Raw genomic sequence first — 25,242 nt, 5'->3', positions numbered from 1 at the left:
GAACAGACTTTAGAGACACCAAGGAGGGAGCCTATTTGGGATACTGTTAGGACATCCCTGGCAAAAAGTAAAACAAAAGAAGAGTGCTGATTGGGGGGAGATGATGGGAAAGGATTGGCAGGGAGTGAGGGAAGTCTCATAGGAGGGCTCCAGTTGGGAACTGATTGGATGGGAAAATAAGTTAAACTTATCAAACATCAACCGAAACTTTAAGCCTAGGAGGCTAAAGGTAGTAAGAAAGCTAGACACTGGAAGTCATACCTTGGGTAGCCGTGGACATAAGTAGTCATAAGTAACGGCATCATCTCAAAGTAGAACAGGTGGGCAAAGAGGGGGCCATGTGGGGCCATGGCTTAGGATGGAGGTTGAGCTGAATACCAGGTAGGAGTCCCAAAGGGTGGGACTGGCTGGGATCACCAGGAAAGAATATGTGGACAGAGAGAAGAGGACAGAGGACTGAGCCTCCAACACGTATGGAAGGAGAACAGAGAGAAAGAAGTAGCAGTCAGAATTAAATGAGAATAGAACAGCAATGCCAAGAGCTCTTGAGATGGAAATGGATAGAGAGATGTTGGATCAACCTTCAAAAGACATCCAAGTTCAGACTTACCATTTTCATCACTACCACCCTAGTTCAAGCCACCATCAATTCTCTCCTGAATTATTTCAATAGTCTTCTGTTCCCTGCCTCTGCTCTTGCCCATGAAGTAAATTGTTTAATGGCCAGAAATTCTTCCCGTCCCACTGCATGCGCCTATTGACTTTGCCATTTCTCTTACCCACACATGGACTCTATTCCTCTATTCCTCCACTCCCTTGAATTTGGAATGGTTATGTGATTTGCTTTGATCGACAGCATGTGACAGAATTGACTTTGAATGAGTTACTGATCCTAACAAGAAAGTTTGTAGAAAGAAAAAAAAAAAGCTCTGCAGCTTCCCCCTGCACTCTCTTAGAATGCAGCTTACCATGTAAGAAAGCTGGTCTGCCAAGATTAGAACCACATGGCAGAGATGGAAGCTCACCACTAACACCCAGCACTAACTGGCAAACATCTGTGAGGCCGTCTTGGACCTTCCAGCCTTGCTGGCCCTCCAGCTGACTGAAACTTTAGGAGTGAGCCCAGCATTTTGGGAGTGGAACTAGCAGAGGTACTTCCTGGTCAATCCACAGAATCACAAGAAATTATAAATCATTGTTTTAAGCCACTAAGTTTTGGAGCTGTTTGTTATGCAGCAAATGATAGCTGATATACCCCTAAAACGTATTCTTTGCATAAGAGTAAGAGTAATCCAGTTAAAATGCATGTCACATCTTGTCACTCCTTTGCTCAGTACTTTTCAATATTGTATCATCTCCCTCAAAGGGTCATCTTCCTTCTCATTTCCTGCCATTCCCCACTTGCTCATGACTACCATCCCTGAGCTTGCCCAGGATGCTTCTTCTCACGGTCTTGCCCTTGCTGTCCCCCTCCTCCTGGAACACCTTCTCCACAGTATATCTGGTAAGGCTCATTCCCTCACCATCTTTACATCTTTTTTTTTTCCGGGTACATCTTTATTCATTTGTACTGACCACCTCTAAAATTGCAGACAATCCTTCCCAACCCTTCTTTCCACCCTTCTCTGCTTAACTTTCCCCCATAGGCCTCACTATCAGCTCACATCCTGTATATTTTACTTTGTTTGTCTGACTTCCCTTCACATCTGCTGTGTTTATCCCCACTGTCTAGAAAAGTTTCTGGCACAGTAAACCCTCAATAAACCTTTGTTGAATGAATGGATGGATAGATGAGTGAATGAATAGCCCTGTGAGATGACAATGCCCTGATAGCAGTAGAAAAAGGTTCTGGAAAGAGTAGCAGGGAAGGAACATGACAATCCTCCTTCTTGCCTCTATAAATGAGTCAAGTTGTGGGAAAAATGTCCTCAGTAAAAACCCTGTTTCTAGTGGTTTTCTTAGAGCAGCAGGTCGCGACCCACAGGTTGAGAACTGCTGTCTTAGAGAAAAAGGAATGTGGAAATTCTCAACCATATTTATGGCCTATTTTTTTCACAGCCAGCAGATAAGCAGATACACATACATAGGAAAAGGACATGGATTTTAAGGTACTGTAATTTAGTTCTTTGCAGAAGTGCACGTGCTACTGACTAGGGCTAAGAATTTACCACTTAATGGCTTTGTCTCTGCTGACAGTATCTCTGCATTTCGAATCCAAAAAGATGTCCTTGTAGATCCTTCCACACAGGGAGAACATCTCGGGGATTGGGCTTGTACAGTTCTGTAGAATCTGGAGAATGATCTGTAGAGCCTTCTCACGGTCACCTGTGCTGTTTCTCCTGAAAGAGTCATGTGATGAGATTATGAACATCTGAATCAAGATGCAGGAGCATGTATATTATACATTCATCCTGTGATGGGTGCTTCACTTTATCAGAAAAAAATATAAATGGTATTTTATTTATCATATTCAAATGTAACAGCTGCTTAAGACCCATGATAGTAAATTTCACACAATCACACTCAGTCCCTGCTCAATTCTTTCTCTTTAAATTAGACCTACACTGTGGATGAGAGCATAAGGAAATCAATGTATTTGGAAAGACAGAAATAATATGGTAGCCTCCTGTAACCGGATGGAGATCAAGGATTTTAGAAGCTAAGCCTGAATCATGAGGATGAAATAGTTTGATAGAAGGTTCTTTGGAAAATGGCAGGGCTCTCAAATTCAAATCCAAGATGAATTTAGAAATGCACCATGTCATTTTGTGACCTGAAGTGCCTAGCTATCCTCAAATAGCAAGCGACCTTAGTAAGTCCTGTTTTCCTTTCACATGTTATACCCACCAAAACAGGAAATTATTTCTAAATTAGTAAATCATATTCTTCTCTATTATTAGGTTATATGGTAAAATTTTCATTTACGCACAGGAAATGGATTCTTTATATAGTTGTTAAAATAATTCTTGCCCCCTGACCCGTGGTGGCGCAGTGGACAGAGCTCCAACTGGGAACACTGAGGTCATCGGTTCAAAACCCTGGGTTTGCCTGGTCAAGGCTCATACAACAAGCAATCAAAGCAATGAACAACTCAAGTGAAGCAACTATGAGTTCATACATCTCGCTCTCCATCCCTTTCTCTCCTCTCTTTGTCAAATCAATAAATAAAATCTTAACAAAAAATAATCCTTGTCATAAAATAACCTGAGTTTGTAGCTATGAAATGTTAAAAGTATTCTGTGAAGATTTGGAAGCAAATGTCCATCAGTAGTAGGGACTGATTAAATCATCTATGGCTAATGATATTCATATTATAAAATATTAAACATTTGTAAAAATAAATGAAACAATATACCTTATAATACTACTATAGAAAGGTCTTCAGAATATGTTATGGTAAGAATGTAAGGTGTTGCCTGTCAGAATGGGGCGCTCATTAACAAATCAACACACAATAAGTGCTGGAAAGGGTCTGGAGAAAAGGGAACCCTCCTGCACTGCTGGTGGGAATGCAGACTGGTGCAGCCACTGTGGAAAACAGTATGGAGATTCCTCAAAAAATTAAAAATCAAATGGCCTTTTGACTCAGCTATCTCACTTTTAGGAATATATCCCAAGAACACCATAGCACTATTTCAAAAGGAGAAATGCACCCGCATGTTTATGGCAGCATTGTTCACAATAGCGAAGATCTGGAAACAACCCAAGTGTCTGTCAGACGATGAGTGGATTAAAAAGCAATGGTACATATATACAATGGAATACTATGGGGCCATAAAAAAGAAGGAAATCTTAATCTTACTTTTTGCGACAACATGGATGGACCTGGAAACTATTATGTTAAGTGAAATAAGCCAGGCAGAAAAAGAAAAATATCATATGATCTCATATATATGTGGAATCAACACAGTGAACTGAGGAACAGAATAGAGGCAGAGGCGGGGTCACAGGGAGCAGAGGAACAGCTGTCAGAGGGAAGCAGGATGAAGGGATGGGATCAGAGAAGGTGAAGGGATTACTGAAATTATATATATAATATATATATAATATATATATATAAAACACAGAGATAATTTTATATATATATATATATTTAACAGAGATACAGGTAACAGGATAGCAAGTCCCAAAGGGAGTTAGGGGGAGGGGGGCAAAGAGGGGTAATGGAGGACAAGAGGGTGGGGGTGAGGGTGAGGGAGTTATGTTGAGTAGGATACTTGAATTCATGTTTACACAATAAATTAAAATTAATAAACAACAAGAACAACAAAAATCTAAGTACAGAGCGGCTAGAAAAAAAAACAATATAAGGTGTTGGATACTGTGTAGAGAATGCTACCTTTTAAGAAAAGGAAGATGTGAATAAATATATGTATCTGCTTTTATGTCTTCAAAATGGAAGGATAAACCAAAAGGTAAAAGTGGCTACTGATAGGTGGAAGGAGGAAACATAATTAAGGGGACAGGGATGGAGATTATACTTTTTGAAATCTGACTTTGAAACTACATAAGTTTTTTACATAATTATAAAAGAAAAGAAAAATTTAAAAATAGCATTCTGTAAAAACACTGCTTGCCAAAACAAATAATGAACCTATGCATCTGGTTGATGGCTTCTCACAAAAGAGAAACTAATTCATATTATTTTAAAGCACAGCAATTTTTTTTTTTTTTTTGGCATTTTTCTGAAGCTAGAAACAGGGAGAGACAGTCAGACAGACTCCCGCATGCGCCCGACCGGGATCCACCCGGCACGCCCACCAGGGGCGACGCTCTGTCCACCAGGGGGCGATGCTCTGCCCATCCTGGGCGTCGCCATGTTGCGACCCTCCTGGATGTCGCCATGTTGCGACCAGAGCCACTCTAGCGCCTGGGGCAGAGGCCACAGAGCCATCCCCAGCGCCAGGGCCATCTTTGCTCCAATGGAGCCCTGGCTGCGGGAGGGGAAGAGAGAGACAGAGAGGAAGGCGCGGCGGAGGGGTGGAGAAGCAAATGGGTGCTTCTCCTATGTGCCCTGGCCGGGAATCGAACCCGGGTCCTCCGCACGCTAGGCCGACGCTCTACCGCTGAGCCAACCGGCCAGGGCCAAGCACAGCAATTTGACTGCACTTTTCTAAGCGATATAACCTAAGGGAGGAAAGACAAATACAAAAAAATCATAAATAATTTCTAGTAATCATATTGTTAGTGACAATACTGGCATTAGTATTTTAAAAATACTTTATATTTTTAGTATGGAATATAATAAATAATGATGTTAGTATCATTAGTAACCACATTTTTCAGCATAAGAGAAATAAATATAAAATCAAAGAAGTAAAAATTCTCTAGTCCTAAATTTGAATTGGAACATCAGTATGAATTCATGGAATGGTTTCCCTAACTCTGTCTCCCAAGAAAGGTCCCAAACAATGATCAGTGAGAACCCTCAAGCCGTGATTGGGGTCTAAAAATATCTCAATAAAAGGAATCAGAATTCCTTGGAGGAATGGCTGGTTTCAGATATGTCTAAATAATCTCGATCCTGAAACATCTTATCATACAAAAAAAAAGCAAAGAAGCTATTAAACTCATAGCAAAAAGACTAAAGCCAACTTGAATGAGTTTTTGGCCAAAGAGGAAATGATTTGAGCATTTAGAATAATAGTGGATCTTGAGAACATTATACTAAGTGAGATAAGCAAATCAGAAAAAGCTAATAGGCCCTGGCCGGTTGGCTCAGCGGTAGAGCGTCGGCCTGGCGTGCGGGGGAACCGGGTTTGATTCCTGGCCAGGGCACATAGCAGAAGCGCCCATTTGCTTCTCCACCCCCCCTTGTTCTCTATCTCTAACTTTCCCTCCTGCAGCCAAGGCTCCATTGGAACAAAGATGGCCCGGGCGCTAGGGATGGCTCCTTGGCCTCTGACCCAGGCGCTAGAGTGGCTCTGGTCGCGGCAGGGCGACGCCCCGGAGGGGCAGAGCATCGCCCCCTGGTGGGCAGAGCGTCGCCCCTGGTGGGCGTGCCGGGTGGATCCCGGTCGGGCGCATGCAGGAGTCTGTCTGACTGTCTCTCCCTGTTTCAAGCTTCAGAAAAAAACAAAAAAAAAGAAAAGAAAAAGAAAAAGCTAATAAAAACTCTGATTTCAAACACAGGTGGGATATAAAAATGAGACTCATGGACATAGATAAAAGTGAAGTGTTACCAAGGGATAAAGGTAGAGGGAGAGAGTAGAGAGGGAAGGTGGAGGGAGAGAATAGAGAGGGACAAATATACGGTGATAGAAAATTATATGACTCTGGGTGATGGACATACAACACAATCAACAGTTCAAATGCTATAGAGATGTTTACCTGAAACCTATGTGCTCTTTTTTAATTTTAATTAAGTAAGAGGCAGGGAGGCCCTGGCCGGTTGGCTCAGCGGTAGAGCGTCGGCCTGGCATGCAGGGGACCCAGGTTTGATTCCCGGCCAGGGCACATAGGAGAAGCGCCCATTTGCTTCTCCACCTCCCCTTCCTCTCTGTCTCTCTCTTCCCCTCCCGCAGCCAGGGCTCCATTGGAGCAAAGATGGCCCGGGCGCTGGGGATAGCTCCTTGGCCTCTGCCCCAGGCGCTAGAGTGGCTCTGGTCGCAGTGGAGCGACGCCCCGGAGGGGCAGAGCATCGCCCCCTGGTGGGCAGAGCTTCGCCCCTGGTGGGCGTGCCGGGTGGATCCCAGTCGGGCGCATGCGGGAGTCTGTCTGACTGTCTCTCTCCGTTTCCAGCTTCAGAAAAATACAAAAAAAAAAAAAAAAGTAAGAGGCAGGGAGGCCGAGAGACAGACTCCCACATGTGCCCTGACCGGGATCCACCTGACAAGCCCCCTACTGGGTGGGCATGCTCTGCCTATCTGGGGCTGCTGTTCCATTGCTCGGCAGCCAAGCTATTTTAGCACCTGAGGTGAGGTCATGGTGCCATGCTCAGCACCTGAGGCCAACTTGCTCAAACCATTCAAGTCATGGCTATAGGAGGAGAAGAGAGAGAGAGAGAAAAGGAGAGGGGTAGAGAAGCAGATGGTCGCTTCTCCTGTGTGCCCGGACTAGGAATCAAACCCAGGACCTCCACATGCTGTGGAGATGCTCTACCACTGAGCCAACTTGCCAGGGCCAATGTACTCTTATTGATCAATGTCACCTCATGAAATTAAATAGAAAAATACAAGGAGGAAAGAATAATAATAGACTTTCTGTGGTAAACACACAATTCAATATACAGATAATGTATTACAGAACTGTATACTTGAAACTTATATAATCTTATTAACAAATGTCACCCAATAAATTTAATAAGAATAATAATAAAGGTAACCTGATGAAGAGAAATTTCTCTTTATAAAGTATTTGTGCTAATAATTCAAGAATTAAGTATAAAATTCAAATACTACTATTTTGCAACCTCTAATAAAATAATGGAATTAGGCAATGATCGTCAATGGCCACTAGCATCATAAAAACAGGAAAAAAAAACAACAGATAAAGTACACAATCAACTATTAAGTATTCTTTTTAAAAAAAATCAGACCAGAATCTAAAATAAGTGTCCAGATTCAACTACCAACTTATGAGAAGAAAAAGAGACAGAGGAACTCACTAATCTTGCCACAGGGATTCAATCAGCAAAATCCAGAACTTTGAAAACTCTATAGGACAAATGCTTCTTCAACAAATAAATAATAGGAAAGAGAAAAAATAAAAGAAGGGGAAACCTATATACTAAAATACTTGTGAGACATATTAACGAAGTGCAAAGTATAGCTTGACCAGGTGGTAATGCAGTATTATAGAATGTCGGACTGGGACACAGAGGACCCAGCTTCAAAACCCTGAGTTCGCCAGCCTGAGTGTGGGCTCACCAGCTTGAGTGTGGGGTTGCTGGCTTGAGCATGGGATCATAGACATGACCCCATGGTTGCTGGCTTGAAACCCAAGGTCACTGGCTTGAGCAAGGGGTCACTCGTTCTGCTGTAGACTCCCCTCCCCAGTCAAGGCACATATGAGAAAGCAGTCAATGAACAACTAAGATGCCACAACAAAGAATTGATGCTTCTCATTTCTTCCCCTTCCTGTTTGTCCCTATCTATCCCTCTCTCTGTTTCTCTCGCTTTGTCTCTGTCACACACACACACACAAAACTGTGCAAAGTATAGACCCTGGTTCCACCATGATTTAAACAAACCCACTTTTAAAAAAAATGAGACAATTGGGGAAATTTTAGGTATGATAACATAATTGTAATTATGTTTTATTAAAGTGTCATTAGCGGCCCTGGCCGGTTGGCTCAGTGGTAGAGAGTAGGCCTGGCGTGCAGGAGTCCCGGGTTTGAATACCGGCCAGGGCACACAGGAGAAGCGCCCATCTGCTTCTCCACCCCTCCCCCTCGCCTTCCTCTCTGTCTCTCTCTTCCCCTTCCGCAGCTAAGGCTCCATTGGAGCAAAGTTGCCTCAGGCGCTAGAATGGCTCTGGTTGCAACAGAGCGATGCCCCAGATGGGCGGAGCATCGCCCCCTGGTGGGCCTGCCAGGTGGATCCTGGTCGGGCGCATGCGAGAGTCTGTCTGACTGCCTCCCTATTTCCAACTTCAGAAAAATACAAAATAAATAAATAAATAAAGTATCATTAATCTTTAGAGACACATGCTGTAACATCTATGGATAAAACGGCATGTCTTATGTTCATCATCAATCCTGTGTTGGGGTATAAGAGGTGGTAAGGGTGCACAGGAAACAAAACCAGTCATGCAATGATAAATTATTGAAGTGGATAAGGGGTTCATGAGGGTTCCTGACATTCTCTATTTCTAAATATATCTGAAATTCATATAGTAAAGTAAAAGATACCCATTCTGACTCAACAATTCCACCTCTAGAGTCTATAACACAGAAATACTTATGTATATTCAAGCATTTTTAAGCTAAGCTATTTATTATGGCATTGTTTGTAACAGTAAAAAACTAAAGGTGATCCAAATGTCCATTAATAGAAGAACCGTGAAATGTACAGTATTTGATCTGCAGTTGGGAATGCGAGGATATGGAAGGCTGTTTAACATTTTGCATACATTTTTGACTGCGCAGGTGGTCAGTGCCCCTAATCACTGAGTTGTTCAAGGGTCAACTGTATTTTGTAACAACCAAACTATGAAATATCATGTAAGCCTTAGAAAGAGGGATATCCGTATGTAATTATATAGAAGAATGCCCATAAAAGTTCATGGAAAAAAATAGCTGAACTAACAGAACAGCATGATCCCATTTGTTGTAGTAAACTCTATTTACATATATATTTATATGCACAGACAAGTCTAGAAGGATATATATTAAATCATTCAAAAATCACTGCTGGGATTTATACAAGATTCTGTGTATGTTTCATTAATAAGTAGTCTAATAAATGAATAGAGATATTACTCTTTTTCATTTCTTGGCAATTTTACAACAGGCTCTTTTATGCTTTCTTTCCTGAAGACCTGTACCTCAACAAAAACCACTGCATTTCCTGATTGGTGGTGGTCCAGTGGATAAAGCATCAACCTGTAATACTCAAGTGTCAGGTTTGAAACCCTGAGGTTGCCGGTCAGCTTGAGGGTGGGGTTGCTGGCTTCAAAGGAGGAATCATCCTCACCATCCCAAAGGTCGCCAGCTTGAGCCCAAAGGTTGCTGGCATGAAAATCCTAAGGTCACTGGCTTGAGCAAGGGGATGCTGGCTTGGCTTGAGCTAGAGGTCTGATCCTTGGTCAAGGCACATATGAGAAGCAATCAATGCACAACTGAAGTGAAAGCAGCTACAAGTTGATGCTTCTCTCTCTCTCAAAAACAAAAACACTGCATCATCCAAGAAGACAGATTAGTACCTAGAACAGCCTTTATCAACTGGGGTTCTGCTAGAAAATTAAGCCCTTGAGAAAATTACTGGATTGATTATTTTCTGCATTCTCCTAAAAATGATACATAGCTAATTCCATTCTGGATGTATAGGAGAGTTCCTTCAAGTGATACAATGAACGCCTAGGGTGTTAGGGCTTAATCTCCTGCGGAACCCAGAAGGGCTAATCTAGACACTTGGCGTGCTTTTGGAAGCCTGCAAAAATTAAGCCTGTATTTCAATCCTGACTTTTTCTATTTTCTACACTTTGGTCTTGTTCTAATATATTTTTATCTTTTCTCTTGTTTATAGACTCCAATTTTATCAGCCTGCAAACCAGACCTCTTGATGAATAGCACCCACCACATGATATATATTCTTGAGCCTTTAAGAGCCAACAACAGAACTCAAATTTACTAAAGCATTTAAATAATTTCTAGAGCTGATGGTGAGAAAATGAAAAAGATTAAAACTTTAAGGTGGTACAAAGTTTATACATCTATTATAAGCCATCTTTTGAGGTGTGAAATATTCAGAATTCTGAAGGAAATATACTTAATATATATTAAGTCACAGGGAACAGATGGACAGCTGTCAGAGGGAAGTGGGAAGAGGAGACGGGATCAAAGAAGGTGAAAGGATTAGCCAAAATCATATACAGGTATTGATCGACTTATGACCTATGCAACTTACGACCACAATTGCTAGCCACAACTGCTCCGCGTTTGGCAGTGCAAGCGTTGCCCAGCTGGGCAAACGACAGTGTGGACCAGCTTCCGGCAGTACTACCATCTCCACGTGCACCATTTCAACTGTTATCCCAGACTTGGTACAATAATGAAAGAAAATTATGATAAAATATGACTTAAAGATTTTTATAACATCATTTCACAATACTGTACATATAGCCTACTCAACTTACGACCAAATTGTGTTACGACGGGTCTGTTGGAACCAATCGTGGTCGTAAGTCGAGCACTAACTGTATACAGACAACAGAGTAGCAATAGCCAGAGGAAAAGAAGGGTGGAGGTAAGAGGAGGGGGCAAAGCAGGGGGACATGGGGGTGGAGAGAGACTTTGCATGGGACATGGGGGACACAATACGGGGTGTATAAGGTGTTATATTGAATGGGACACTTGAAACCATATCAACACAATAAAAGCCTTACAAAAACATGTAATAAAGAATGGCTATTCATATAAACACAAGTTAAGATGATGAGATCAAACAGTGAACATAAACAGAAGAGACAAAGAAAAGAATGCTGGAGGTTATTGCAGAGACAATATAAGCCCACACTGCCCTCCTGTGGGCATGTGTCCTTATACCCAAGGAATGGCCTGTCTAGACAGCTCAGAGGATGAAGCTGAGGTGACTGCTGTAGGTTCTAGAACAAGCTTATAGCCCCTCCAGTGTGGGCTGGATTCAATAACATTCAACTAATATTTTCTCTGCACGCATTCCTAGGGCCCACACAGTATCTTCCTCTCTCCATCACTCCCCTTAACTTTATTTTAGAGTGATATATCAGCTATTCCAATAAATGTCATGCATTTTGTTTCCCCTCCACTTGCTGAGTAATTCAATGAGTTACATTTGCTGGAGCTGGAGGTCTTGACCCAAAGATGCAGACAATAAAATGAATTCACTCCTACTTGTGACAGGCAAGCCTTGCTGTTTCTAACCTAGGACTTTGATTCCATTATTCTTCCAGATAACTCTTTTGCTGGTGGCTTGGATCCCTAGTCAGAATCTTCTGGCTACATTAGCATAGCTAATAAAGTCTTGTCTGTAAAAGCAAGCAGCAAATAAAAATTGCTCATAAAGGACTTTATGCCACTGAGAGGCAAGCCTTTTATAACTGCTCAGTGGAAATTTGGGCTCCTGAATGTAGTGAAGTGGAAGCTATCAGATAAAGGTGGCCAGCTCAAGTCCGCTTTTCTAACAGGGGGCCTTTGCCATCTGAGGGGCAAACAGTATTCATTACTGCCAACCTTAAGTAACTAATTTATGTACACAATTTGATCCACTTTCTAAGAATGAAAGGTCAACTGTAATGCAGAAAAATAATCACTATTTGCCTACCACTATTTTCTCCTCTATCAATACAAGGTAACTCCCTTAATCGTGCTCAAAACTGTACATAAGCCCAAATCCTACTGTGACTATGCTGGCAACTGGCTAAGTTCTAGTTCAACAAAGATGTGAAATTCAGGATCAGGTCACATATATAAATGAAGCAATTATTGTAATTCTACAGAAAATCCCTAGTTGGTTGGAGAAAATGAAGTTCTCGGCACTGAGGCTGCCTGGGCTACAACACAGAGCCTCTGTCTATGAAGGGACAGCTGGGTGAGAAGGGAAAGACCCATGGTCAGAGGAAAGGTGGCTCTCTGGTGTACAAACCCAGCCATTCTGTTTCCAACTTGGAAACGTATTTGTCTCGGGATCACTTCATCTTTCCACACCCATTTATTTCTCTTAAATACTGATTTTCCTTTTCAAAATTGATTTTACTCTTTTATTACTTTGAGTGGATGGTAATGAGATTGTTTCATTCTGTTAGATGACAGTTACCTCTACTCTGTCTGGGAAAGGACATGATGGGGAGTGACTTATGTGGACCTCTTAGTTTTTATTTAACAAACCCTTTTTTTTGGCATTTGTAGTGTGCCAGGAATTCTTCCAGGAACTTCATCAGTGATAACTTATCTAACCCTTATAAATGAAGTCATTCAAGTATTATTAAGTATAAATAAAGTGGGACCCACTACCCTGGGGAGACAGAGTTACAGGACTTTTTTTTCAGTCTTAATGAAGATGCCCTTCCCAACACTCCCCACTTCGGAATGTTGAGTTCAAAGGCCACTGGGAAGAAAGCAGGCACATTTTTCACAAAGACCACGAAGCCTCCCCCCTGCAAGGAAATAAAAATCCTGACTACCACTGTTTGTCAGTGTCTACTACAGCATGACCCATGCATATACCATATACCCAACGGACGTATGTTCACTGTGTACAAAAATCATGCGCATGAATGTTCACAGTAGTATACTCACAGTATCCCCAAACTGGAGACAATCTAAAGGTCTATTGGCAGTAAAATGGAGAAATCAGTTGTGGCATATCCATACAATGGAATACTCAACAGCAACAAGAATGAATGAACTCCTGATATATCCAACAGCATGGACAAACCTCACAAACATGATGCAGAGTGAAGGAAGCTAGACAAAAGAGTTAATTCTGTGATTCCATTTAGATGAAGTTCAAGGACAAGAAAAACTCATCTATGGAGAAAGGCAACAGTGGTTGCCTATGGAGGGGTGGGGACTGCAAAGGCTCACAAAGGAACTTTCTGGGGGGATGAAAATGTTTTATATTTTGATAAGGGTGTTGTTTATATGGGTATATCCATTTATCAAAACAGATTAAATTGCATACTTAAGATCTATGCATGTTACTGCCTGTACATTGTATTTCAATATAAAAGAACGAGAGATGCAACATGACTCAAACGTGTCATGAAACTTGTAAAGCCATGGGCTGGTGTTGCTACTGTCCTACAGATGCTGTCAGTGCCAGGCCCACAGCCTGTAGCCTATTCTAGCTGCAGAAGCAAAGCCAAGCTTCTGAGAAACCAGATATTAGAGTCCTCTAACTCAGGTCACCTCCAACTCTCACTTTACTCATTCCCTGCGAAAGATGTTGGCCATGGAAGGTTGAGGAGGTGCCAGAACTCTTCGTCTCTCAAGACAAGTTTGAATACCCTCTGAAAGTTTTTTACTGTATGATTCAGTATCACCATTCCTGGCCTCAGCAGAGGACAGGCCTGGCATGAAGTGTATACGGACATGGTTCTCACCATAGTCACCTAATACTGTTCCTCTTCCTATATCTTATCCGGGAAGGAAGGAAGACTATAGGACTAAGGTATTTAGGCATCTGGGACTTTGTGAGGTTGAATGTTGCAACTCCTAGTTCCCCTCCAAATCCATAGTAGCTGAGTTTAGATGGACAGACACATGGCTTCCAGCTAGCGACTACACTTCCCAGTTTCCTTACCAGCTAAATGGGGTCATATGACTATGCTCTCACCAAATGGAATGTAAGTAGAAGTGGCATGTGTAAATTCTACTTGCTTTAAAGGGCACTGCTTGTGCTGGGCTTCTACTCCTTCCCCCTTTCCACAGGCTGGAACACAGAGTGCCAGTGACTGCGTTTCAGTTAGAAAAAGGGGACAACACTCTCAGAAATAAAAGAGCTACAAAATGATCAGAAGGTAGGTCCTTGATCAATCCCTGGAGCAGTGCTATGTCTCTAGCTGGGCCCAGTCACCTCTAGACTTCTGTGTGAAAGAGAAATTGCAATTCTAATTTAAAGCATTGCATTAGGGCTCTCATTACTACAGCATCTTAGGTAATACCCCTAGCATTTGAGTTTTTGAGGCTCACAGTCTCCAGGCCAGAATTTCCAAGTCTCACATACTCTACGTAGCTCAGTGATTTGTATTCCAAAGTTCAGATTATACCAGTACATAAAGACAGCAACTTCTTTTCCTCTCATACATTAATCCTATTGCTCAAACTGGTCCCCCACAGTCTACAAGATACTACCAACTCCTTATTCATGTATAAAAGGACCTTTCAAGCCACAGTTCCACCCTCCATGCATTTACTTCACCTGCAGCTTGAGTTTTAGACACACTGACTGCTCTCTGAAGATACACTGCACATGAAAATCTCTGCTCACTTTTCCATTCTGGCCAAGTAGAATGGCCTTTCACCACCCCCATCCCACACTGTCTCATGGCCATGAGGTAATTCTTACTAAGTCTTCAAATCCCAAAGACCCCAGCAAATGCCCTAGCAGAAAGATTTCCTCCCTCTGCTGAGCTTCCATAGCACTTTGAACAAACTTTCATTAAGACATTTATTGCTCTGAGCTAGTGAGATTTCATTACATAGCTGAACTTACAGTGAGAATATATGTTCCAAAGACAAAGTCCCTGAAGACTAAGACTCTGCTCATTTTCATGACCTTGACATTTTCATGCATTGCCCATTTTCATAACCTTGACATTGAGCACATCATCTGGTTCATACTCAGTGAGTGTTGAGTAATTGGAGGAAGCAAAATTTAACTCTATACATACATGATCATCCTTACCTATTTAGTGCAAATGCATAGTGGAATTTAATACGATAATGGTCGTTCACATCGCATGTAGGCAGTATATCCAGCACTTCTACCAGTTTCACCATTGCATCATAGTCCTGTGGGCAAGAGGTCCCAACGTGAGAAAGAGAGGAAATACTGATCTTCACAGATTTTTCCAAACAGTTATAAACATGACACAGCCTAGGCATTTAAATATAAGCCTTCCCCTACAGACAACCTGCTGTGAAGTTAATTATAGCCCTGCAGCCAAGAAAAAAGCTACCATATTTTGCATGCAGGAGAGTTACCACCACCAGCACAGCTGTGAGTTAAAGTGAGCTGGACATAAGCATACAAGAAATCTTACAGTTACTTACTACATAAAGGGAAGAAACACCCCAGTCCTTCCTATTTGCCAGAAACAAATGAATTCACCTAAACTAGGGCTTCTCCATATACTGATATTTTTCGGCTGGATAATTCTTTGTTGTGGGGGCTGTCCTGTGCATTGTGGGATATTAAGCAGCATCCCTTGCCTCTACCTACTGGATTCCAAGAGCACCTCCTCCTCTTCTGAGATATGACAACCGAAACATGTCTGTAGACACTGCCACATGTCCCCCAGTGGAGAACTACTGCCCTAAACTGCTTGATTACCTAGGGAAAAACTGCAAGCATGTTTGTTTCAATTGGGTCCCCTTAGAGTAGTGCCATCTGCTACCCTTCCAGCCAGGCTTAGAATCACTGTTACTAGCCAACCAGCTGACAGCCAGACAGAGTTCGCACAGGGCTTCCCACCAAAATCCCATGGATGCAGCTGCCCAAGGAAAGGGAAGGCAGTGTATTCCAAGAAGCTTCTGGTTCACCTTTGAGCCTGAGAGTCCTACCAGAAGAGATGTAGCCCTAGCTGATTGGCTCAGTGGACAGAGCATCAGCCTGGCACATGGACATCCTGGATTCAATTCCCAGTTAGGGCACAAAGGAGAAGTGACCATATACTTCTCTTCCCCTCCCTCTCCCCCTTTTCTCCCTCTTCCCCTTCTGCTGCTGGTGCCTTGATTGGTTTGAGCCTCAGCCCCAGGCACTGAGGATAACTTGGCTGGTCCAAGTGCATCAGTCTCAGGCACTAAAAATAGTTCAGTTGATTTGAACATCGGCCCCAGACAGGGGTTGCCAGGTGGATCCTGGTCAGGGTGAATGCAAGAGTCTATCTCCCCTTCTCTCACTTAAAAAAAAAAAAAAAGACGTGAAAGCAAGGACAGGAGGAAGCCAGCAGCTCATGAAGAAAGACTTTAAAAAAGGTCATTCCCATTCTCTTGTTTCATGGGGCATAATTTAACCAGTTATAATCCTAGTAAAATCAATTAGAGGCTCTGGCCAGTTAGCTCAGTTAAGAGCGTTGTTCCGAAACGAGGTTGTGGGTTCCATCCTGGTCAGGGCACACGTAGGAAGCAACCAGTGAGTGCACAACTGAGTGGAACAACAAATGAATGTTTCCCTTCCCCTTCCCCTCTCTATCCCTTGCTCTCTGTCTCTGAAAATAAAAAAATAAAAAAGTTGAGCCCTGGCCAGATATCTCAGTCTGTTGGGATGTCGTCACAGAGTGCAAAGATTGCTGGTTCAATTCTCCAGTCAGGGCACATACAGGAGCAGCTCCATGTTCCTGTCTCTCTCACCCTGCCTCTCTCTCTCTCTCTCAAAAAAAAAAAAATCAATTAGAAGCATCTGTTTATAACTAGGGGCATGAGTTCCTTAGTGGCTGATTCTATTTTTGATTCAGATCTTAAATGGATGCCTCTCTCTTTTATATTTAAAGACCTGTAGCCAACAATCTCCAATATGGCTTTGTGGAATTACGCAGATAAGGTACACTGCCTTTGTACATTCCCCCAAAAGGGAAGGGAGGCAAGACATCCTGAGAAATGGCTCAACAGCATTAAACTTGGAGGGAGGACATGCCTGATCTCCTTTACAGTACTGCATCCCACAAACCCTGTCTCAAGAACTCTGCAGAAGTCTCTGATGCTCATCTTAGAATAAACATTTTCATTCTCTGGGTCCTGGACTATCCCTGCTCCCCCTGTCACTGATGGGTGATGGTAAACAAAGATGGACCTGACAAAGGCCTAAAGGAAGTAGTATAGCAGAGGAGTTAAGAGCAAGAACAATGGAGCCAGTTACCTCAGTTTGAAACTTGACTCTGCCAACTAATTTGTGTGATCTTGGGCAAATCACTTAACTTCTCTGTGCCAAATGTTCCTCATTTGCAAAATGGAGATAATCAGAGTATTTGCTCTACAGACTTGTGATGGAGATTATATAAATTAGGACTTGCAAAGGGCTTGAACAATACCTAGCATAAAGTGTACATAAACTGCTCAATTCTGCATTTCTTTTAGAAAACAGTACTCTATGAGATTTCGTTGGAGTGCCCATCTGACCTGACAACACCTTCTCCGATGTTACCACCAACAACAGATACACTTGGTGACTTATGACCTAGCCACATACCTATTCTATGAAACAGCTACTTAAGCATGCACCTACTATAAGAGTATTTCATAAGACAAATTCCTCATGTCAAGGAAGAACTCAGCAAGTGTTAGCCTCAGGTAAGCATATTTCATACCCGGGTATCACCGTAGGACAGCAGCAAATTAATGACGATTTCGGAACTCAAAACCTCAGTATTATCCATGCGGTGTCTGATCCAAACCAGCTCCTTTGCCAGTTCATCGCCCTGGTATTTCTTCCTGGCTCTCTGAATGTTACTTAACAAGATTTCTTTGTAATACACACTGGAGAAGGAGAAATGAAAACCTCAGGTTGCATCTCCAAGTAATTTTTTAAATGAAGACTGGGCATTGCCAATAAATAGTAATACTCTCAAGCCATTAATTAGCTGAAATGAGTTAACTAGAGAGAGCAAAATTAGGCTGTTCATTAAAAACAAAGAGTAAGCTGAATTAAATAACAGTTCAGAAAAAGAGAAAGAATACTAATAAGAACAACTGTTAACTTACTTTTAACAATTATAAAACTATGCCAATTAAATGTGTTTATAATACACAGCCTCATCCAATGCTTATAACATTTTAACATTTAAAAAATGAAGTGATGCCCCACAGAAAGCACTCTAATATTTAATATATATATGTTACCAGTCACTGTGTTGCTTTCACCTTTTATTTCCTTGTCTATTGCTTATTACCCCAAATGATAAGCAAATTAGCAGATTCTACCAGTGTTTAGAATTCTATTATTGAGCATAAAATTGTATTATTAATGTAATGAGTCATTTACTTGGATGGCAGCCATTATTCATTTGTGGGCTACAAAGGCATCAAAGCTATTACGGCATTATTTAATGTGACAAATAAAAAGTTATACTTTAGCTTTCAAGGGTAATTCTGAAAAATAGTTTTAATAAACTAAGGCATCTAATAAGAACAGTAACTTGTAAGTAAATAAACAAAACTATGGTTTGAGGACATCATATACATAATAAGGATGCAGCCATTTCTACCTCAGGGAACCAGGGAAGATGTTGCTAATTAACATGCATTTGGAAATGGTCTCTAAGCCTTTTCCAGGCAGCCTTTATCAATTAAGAGTTGGCACTTGAGCTAAAAACTTTGCCATCCTCATTACAGAAGTTTTTAAACCATAAGCACCATTTACCCTCTCACTATTGTGAGGTATCTGCCAGTACAAGGGATGGAATCAACCAACAGCTATTTCAAGTACTTTGAAATTAAGCCAAATCAAGAGTTATTTTCCTGCTGATGCACATATACAATGAATGAGAAACAAATGTGAGTCCACTTCTTGAAAAGACCTTGCTCATCTGGCAGATTCAAGCTAGCCTATCTTGTCAGATCTGAAAATAGGATACTTGGGAGAGGTTTCTCCCTAAACTTCACTAAAATATTCATTGTCCAATAAGACAATAGTTAGCAAGGTGTGACTGAATGACTTTCTGGGAAGGTGCCACAAATGTTCTCCATTTGCTTTCTATGTTGGCATCTGGTCACATATGGCTGGGTTTCCGGTCTTCTTTTCCTATAAGGTCTATAGAAAAAAATGTTGGTGTCCAGAAAAGAGGTAATGTTGGAGAAAAAGAGAACAGACTGTTACCTAGTGTGTACCTCACACCAACATTGCAGTAGTAATACTCCACAGTTCAGAGAGCCATAATTTGAGCCAAAGTGGGACATGTGGTCCTTGACATTTTATTTTAAATGTGTTCAGCCAGTGCTCGGATTTTCATTTGTTTTGAAAGGACAAATCCTTCTCCTTGTGATATAAGTTACATGAGTAAACCCTTTAAATTGGATGCAAGCAAAATAACTGGATTCTCTGGTTAAGTAGAATAATTTCTTGGCCTTCAAGTTCTAAAATTAAGAACATTTGAAGCCGGCCTTCAAGTTCTAAAATAAGAACATTTTAAGGCATGCTTTCTTGAGCACTGAGGCGCGAAGAGGTGAGCTGACTTTTACAAGGCAACACAACAAGGAATGACCTGAGCCAGGATTCAAACCCAAACCTGCCTACCTCTGAATCAGTATTCTCCACCTTCTCCAACATCAATCTACAAAGAGCACATCACAGGACATGCTGAGGTCAGGATGGCTTCAGATGGACTCAGTGCATCTGACTTTTATAGCACAAAAACTTGTGGTCAGACTGACCTTGCTGAGGCATTTAAACAACCTCAGTAACTGACTGTGGTGGGTGGGGAAGGAAATCATCTTCAGAAATTATCTTAAAACATAGAATCTCAGAATTTAAAAAGCCAGTGACTTAACTTCCTTATTGTCTACATGAGAAAATGGTTACAGAGAAGTTATCAAGGTCACACAGAGATCTGAGTCCAGACACAGGCTCAATCCTGACCTCCCGACTAGTTTTATTCCCGTTTTGCTACACCTCAATGGCCCAACTCAGTGAGGTCATAAAGAACAACAATGGATTCCAGGACGACTTAAAATGATTGTCAGGGGTTCCCCATTATCTGGGCACTATGATCTTTTAAGGGTGTGTCACCTCCATGAGCATGAAGGGAAGATTGTGGCAAAGTTCCCAGGGTTATTGATGGCTGAGGGGAATTACCTGGAGTTCATGTGGATGTCCTTGAGGAGGTTAGTGAACTTGTCCATCAGGGGCATGTACATGGGCTCCATGATGTTGCTCCAGTTGGGCTGCATGTATGCTGAGGCATGGCTCTTGAAATCGCTATTGCAGCAAACGTAATCAGCACATGATGTCACAATGTATGGGATGAAATAATAATTTCCACTACGTAACTGGAAAAAAAGAAACAAAAAATGTTTCACAAAGCAACTGACAGAGAAGCATAGTTTGGGCTTGGAACCTGGTGGGACAGAGAAGGAGAAAATCCTAAGTATTATCCCAACCTGTACAATATGACTACAAACCTATTAGGCAAACAGGAAACCACTCAATTTTGCAAGCTCTAACACACGGACGTTTGACAAAAATTTGGTTTTAAATGCTGAACTGATCTGTGTATGTCTCATAATTTTTTTGGCAGAGATTTTAGGGGTTTAAGGTCTTGGAAACGACAACATTTCATTACTTGCCCCTCAAATCAGAAGGAATCTGAACCCACTGGTAACCAAAAATTGCAATGTAAAGGCATATTTTCTTTCAGCATCGATGGAAAAGCCGTATTATTTGATAATTTAACCACAAGTAAACTATCATAAATTTTGCTGAGTAAAAATTGTTTGTTTTTTTTTACAGGAAGCATATACTAATAAATATAATTAGTCTCAGTGTTGCTTTGAAAAAGGACCTGTTTAAAAATTTTGTAATGTTAATACTCAGGTAAAACACTATCTTTTTTCTATGGAATAATTACAGTTTGACTATGAACTGTAACCCTTTGTAAAGCATAAATACTGCCTTTAAAGTGCACTAAAACAGTGCTTGATGGGAGGGTTAAATGGAAGGGTTAAAATATGTTCTTATATGACAATATCTTAGATGTCTGGAAAGAGTATATCTATAATATATAAAGCAAATTAGTAGATGCTTAGAGCTGAGGATGGGATAGGTATTGTCTGTAAACAGGTATTTTGGTTGGTGATGCCAAGTAGATTGTATTGATGGCTTCACAACTCTAATTTATTAAAAAATCACTGAATTGTGTGAACACAGGTAAATTTTATGGTATGCAAGTTACACCTAAATAGTTTTTTTTTTTTTATTAAATCCTGGAACACAAGAATATGAGCATCATCTGAAAAAGAGGTGAACACAAAAGGTGATACTGTGTTCCCCCCCCAAAAAAAACAGAAGAGCCCAGAATGACTGCAGGTCTGGTCCAGCCTGAAACTTAAAGAGATTGATCTCCCATTCTTTACATCCCTGAAAAGCAACTGCTCTGAAAAACAAGCAAATATGCTTATCTGTGATGGTTAATTTTATGTGTCAACCTGACTGGCCACTGGGTGCCTAGATTAAACTTATTTCTAGGTACATGTGTGAGAACATTTCTGGATGAGATGAACATTTGAGTTGGTGGCTCAGTCAAGTAGACTACCCTCCCCACTGTGAGTGGGTATTATCCTATCCACTGAGGCTCACAGAGAACAAAAGGCAGAGGAGGAGGAATGTGTGTCCGCTTTTTCCTGCCTAACTGCTTGAGCTAGGACATCTCATCTTCTCTGATCCTTAGACTGGAGTTTATAGCATCAGTGACCCTGCTTCTCAGGCCTTTAGACCCGGACTGAATTACATCACTCACTTTCCTGGGTCTCCAGCTACAGGTGGCAGATCATGGGACTTCTCATCATCCAAAAGTATGTGAGGTAATTCCTCAGAATAAATATCACCATCTCCTTCTCTCTGTATCTCCTATTGGTTCTATTTCTCTGGAGAACCCTGACCAATACACCATCCCTCTAGCAAATGAATCCGAGTTCTATATCTCATCAGGTGCAATTCTAGAAACTTAAAATGACTCCCTGAAGACAGAGATCTTGGTTTCCATATATTCATAGATCACTTCAAACATCCAGCTGCATGTTCAGTGTGTGGCATTTAACCAATGCCACATACTTGCAGGATGTTTTATCTTTTTTTTATTATTCATTTTAGAGAGGAGAGAGAGAGGAGAGTCAGAGAGGGAGAGAGAGGAGAGAGAGACAGAGAGAGAGAAGGGGGGAGGAGCTGGAAGCATCAACTCCCATATATGCCTTGACCAGGTAAGCCCAGGGTTTTGAACCGGCAACCTCAGCATTTCCAGGTCGACGCTTTATCCACTGCGCCACCACAGGTCAGGCCACTTGCAGGATGTTTTAATTCACCAACTATAACTATGTTCCACCTGATATTTCCTGCACCCTTCTGACACCATATATAGCCATCTCAATTATTACTGACTAGATTCCCTATGCTATACTTTACATCCCTGTTACTGTTCTATAATTATGAATTATTACTTCTTAATCCCTTCACCTCCCTCACCCAGTTTCCCAAACTGCCTCTCCTCTGGCAATCACCAATCCGGTCTCTGTGTCTATGAGTGTATTTCAAGCAAAAAGAGTCTTGGTGGTCCATGGGAACACCCATCCAGCTCAGAAGACCACTATGGTTCCAGGCTCAAAGTTCTACCTAGTGAGTAACAAAGAACAAGTACACTTGCCTGACCTTGCCTTCTATACCACAGGCTGGACAGCTGAGTGGGTCCTGAGCTAGCTGACAGCCTGAGGGACAGGGGGTTCTAGCTATCCCCCCTAGGAACATAACCAACAGGCACAATTAGAAATCACTTTGCTAGCTGTGGGATTTTCAGGCAAGCATTTCATGTGTTTACATTTACGAAGTTAAAAATATGAAAATATAACACTTACTTCGTTTTTTTGAGTTACCATATCCTGAAAAGAAAAAGAAAAACTGAATATAGCGTTTTTCCAAAACAGTTTATTTCCAAAAACAAATACTTTGTCCCATATCATCACACAGAGTAAATCATTTGAAACCTCTCCCACAAAATCCTTCAAATAAAATGAGCCTCTGAGAATTGTAAAATTCATGTTCTAAAGAAAATTTACCATAATTGGTTAGCTTTGAAACTACTAGGGGGGCATAGGTGGTTATAAGAATGTTGCCATAGCCCGTGAGGAAGAAGGAAATCTTACCTTTCGCGACAACATGGATGGACCTGGAAACTATTATGCTAAGTGAAATAAGCCAGGCAGAGAAAGAAAAATATCATATGACCTCACTCATTTGAGGAATCCAATGAACAATATGAACTGAGGAACGGAACAGAGGCAGAGGAGAGATCAAAGGGACCAGAGAGAAAGCGACCAGAGGGAAAGTAGAAGAGAAGATGGGATCAGAGAAGGGACAGAGATTAGTGAACTTATATATACATAACACAGCATTATAGAGAACAAGACAGCAAATCCTGAAGAAAAGGGGAGAAGGCATTGGGGGGAAGGGGCATAGGGGGGCGAGGGGGAAAAAGGGGGTGGGGGGAGATATATTCGGTGGGACACTTGAATCTATGTAAACATAAATTAAAATCATAAATTTAAAAAAAAAAGAATTTTGCCATCGCAATGTCAATGCTTTTTAGTCCCAAGAGTCTGAGATTCAAGTTTGGGGCTCTGAATGCCCTGCACCTCATCTTTCCAGTGAGGGATGTCAGAGACAGCAAGGAAGCACATGGGAAGTGCCATGGTATCCTTGGGTCTGAATCACTTCATCAGTGTGAAGGCTGCAGGTAACTCCCACAGACAGCCTTCCTATGGAAGGGTGTCACTGGTTGTACTCCTGACCCCTTACTATAGTTGTTTAGGAATTTTCAAATTCAATGACAATTTTAGTCAGTTAACTTAGCATAATGTTTGTGCACCCTTGGTTGTAGCATTTATGCATTACAAGCCATTTGCCAAAAAAAAAAGAAAAAAAATATATATAAAGAGCTGCCCCATAAAACATTTTTGACATGTTCTGAGATCTCTATTTTTTGATAAAAAGTACAGATTGCTTCTTCTGTATCACATACAACTGACCATTCACTTACATTTTAAAAATTAAAACTTATCTAGGTCATGGGACTTTCCAGAGGAGTTCAATGAGGTACAGCTGAGAAAAAAAATGCATTAAACTGGGAAAAATACATTCTAATTTCATGTTTCTCATCAAAATATACTTAATAATCTATGCTTTCCTATTTTATAATTCTAAATATTTCCAAGCATAACTACCTTAGTGAAAATCAAAAAAAGAAGAAATTAATATCTAAAGTAATTTAGATTGGTTTATAGTATTTTGGGAAACTATTCTACTATGAACAGTACAATAATAAAATAGTTTCTTCTTTCAATGTCATATGAGTGACTTGTTGAAACACAGTTCAGTGCTATAATTACAGAGCATAAACCTATGTAAAATGCATGTGCTATTGGACATATACAGGTTACACATCTGAAGGCAGTATTCTACTAGAAAATAATCCCAAATTATGACAAAAGTCAGAAAATATGGTTAATACTAAATCCCAAGAAACACAAAAATGTCCAACTTTGCCATCACAAAATTATGATGTCCATGAAAGCTAACTCTGAACCACTGACTCTCACCCCTGGCTGCACACTTGGGAGGTTAAAATAAGTTCCCTCAAGACTGTGATGTAATTGGTCTAAGGTGTGGCCTGGGTACTGGGATGTTCACCAGCCACCAAGTGATTCTAAAGTGCAGGCAGGTTGAGTAACATTGCTGTCAACAAACTAATGTTTTATTCCTGAAGTGATTTACCACAGATCAGGGCTGTCTGACCAACATTAAGATATTCAACAATATTAATTAGACAAATTTTGTAGTAACTCACATTAGAACTTTCACATTTTACAAATATGAGCATTTTTATGAAGTACTATGTTACCCAAAAAGTATTTGCATAAAAATAGCAAGAATACATTTAAAAATTCTCAATCACTACTGAGTTGTGTCTAAACCTATAAGTTTTCAGTTGTACTTTGCTTTAAACTGAGGGAAAAATAACATTAAATACAGATTATATCGATTGCAAAACTTTCTGCCCATTTTGTTAACTGTGAAATGTCTTATTATCCAAGTTGAGCAATTAATTTTTTAATGTATAGGTTGAGATGAAATTGCTCATGAAAGGATTAAAAATGGTGTGTTTGCTTCAATGGGAACTAAC

The 25,242-nt window shown here is 41.0% G+C and overlaps 1 protein-coding gene across 1 annotated transcript in view; it reads right to left on the bottom strand.

Annotated features, from left to right (window-relative positions):
* The window catches only part of MAP3K15 (mitogen-activated protein kinase kinase kinase 15), an 80,010-nt gene that overhangs the window by 50,250 nt on the left and 4,518 nt on the right, over positions 1-25,242 (bottom strand). The window contains exons 3-7 of the mRNA XM_066250566.1: positions 22,919-22,942; positions 20,151-20,344; positions 17,668-17,836; positions 15,048-15,154; positions 2,169-2,339 (exon numbers count right to left, since the gene is read on the bottom strand). Of these exons, the coding sequence (XP_066106663.1) occupies positions 2,169-2,339; positions 15,048-15,154; positions 17,668-17,836; positions 20,151-20,344; positions 22,919-22,942 (665 nt within the window). The remainder of the gene's footprint in view (positions 1-2,168; positions 2,340-15,047; positions 15,155-17,667; positions 17,837-20,150; positions 20,345-22,918; positions 22,943-25,242) is intronic.

This window comes from Saccopteryx bilineata, chromosome X (assembly GCF_036850765.1).
Source record: "Saccopteryx bilineata isolate mSacBil1 chromosome X, mSacBil1_pri_phased_curated, whole genome shotgun sequence".
Classification (NCBI taxonomy): domain Eukaryota; kingdom Metazoa; phylum Chordata; class Mammalia; order Chiroptera; family Emballonuridae; genus Saccopteryx; species Saccopteryx bilineata.
This window is presented reverse-complemented; position numbering and strand designations above follow the sequence as displayed.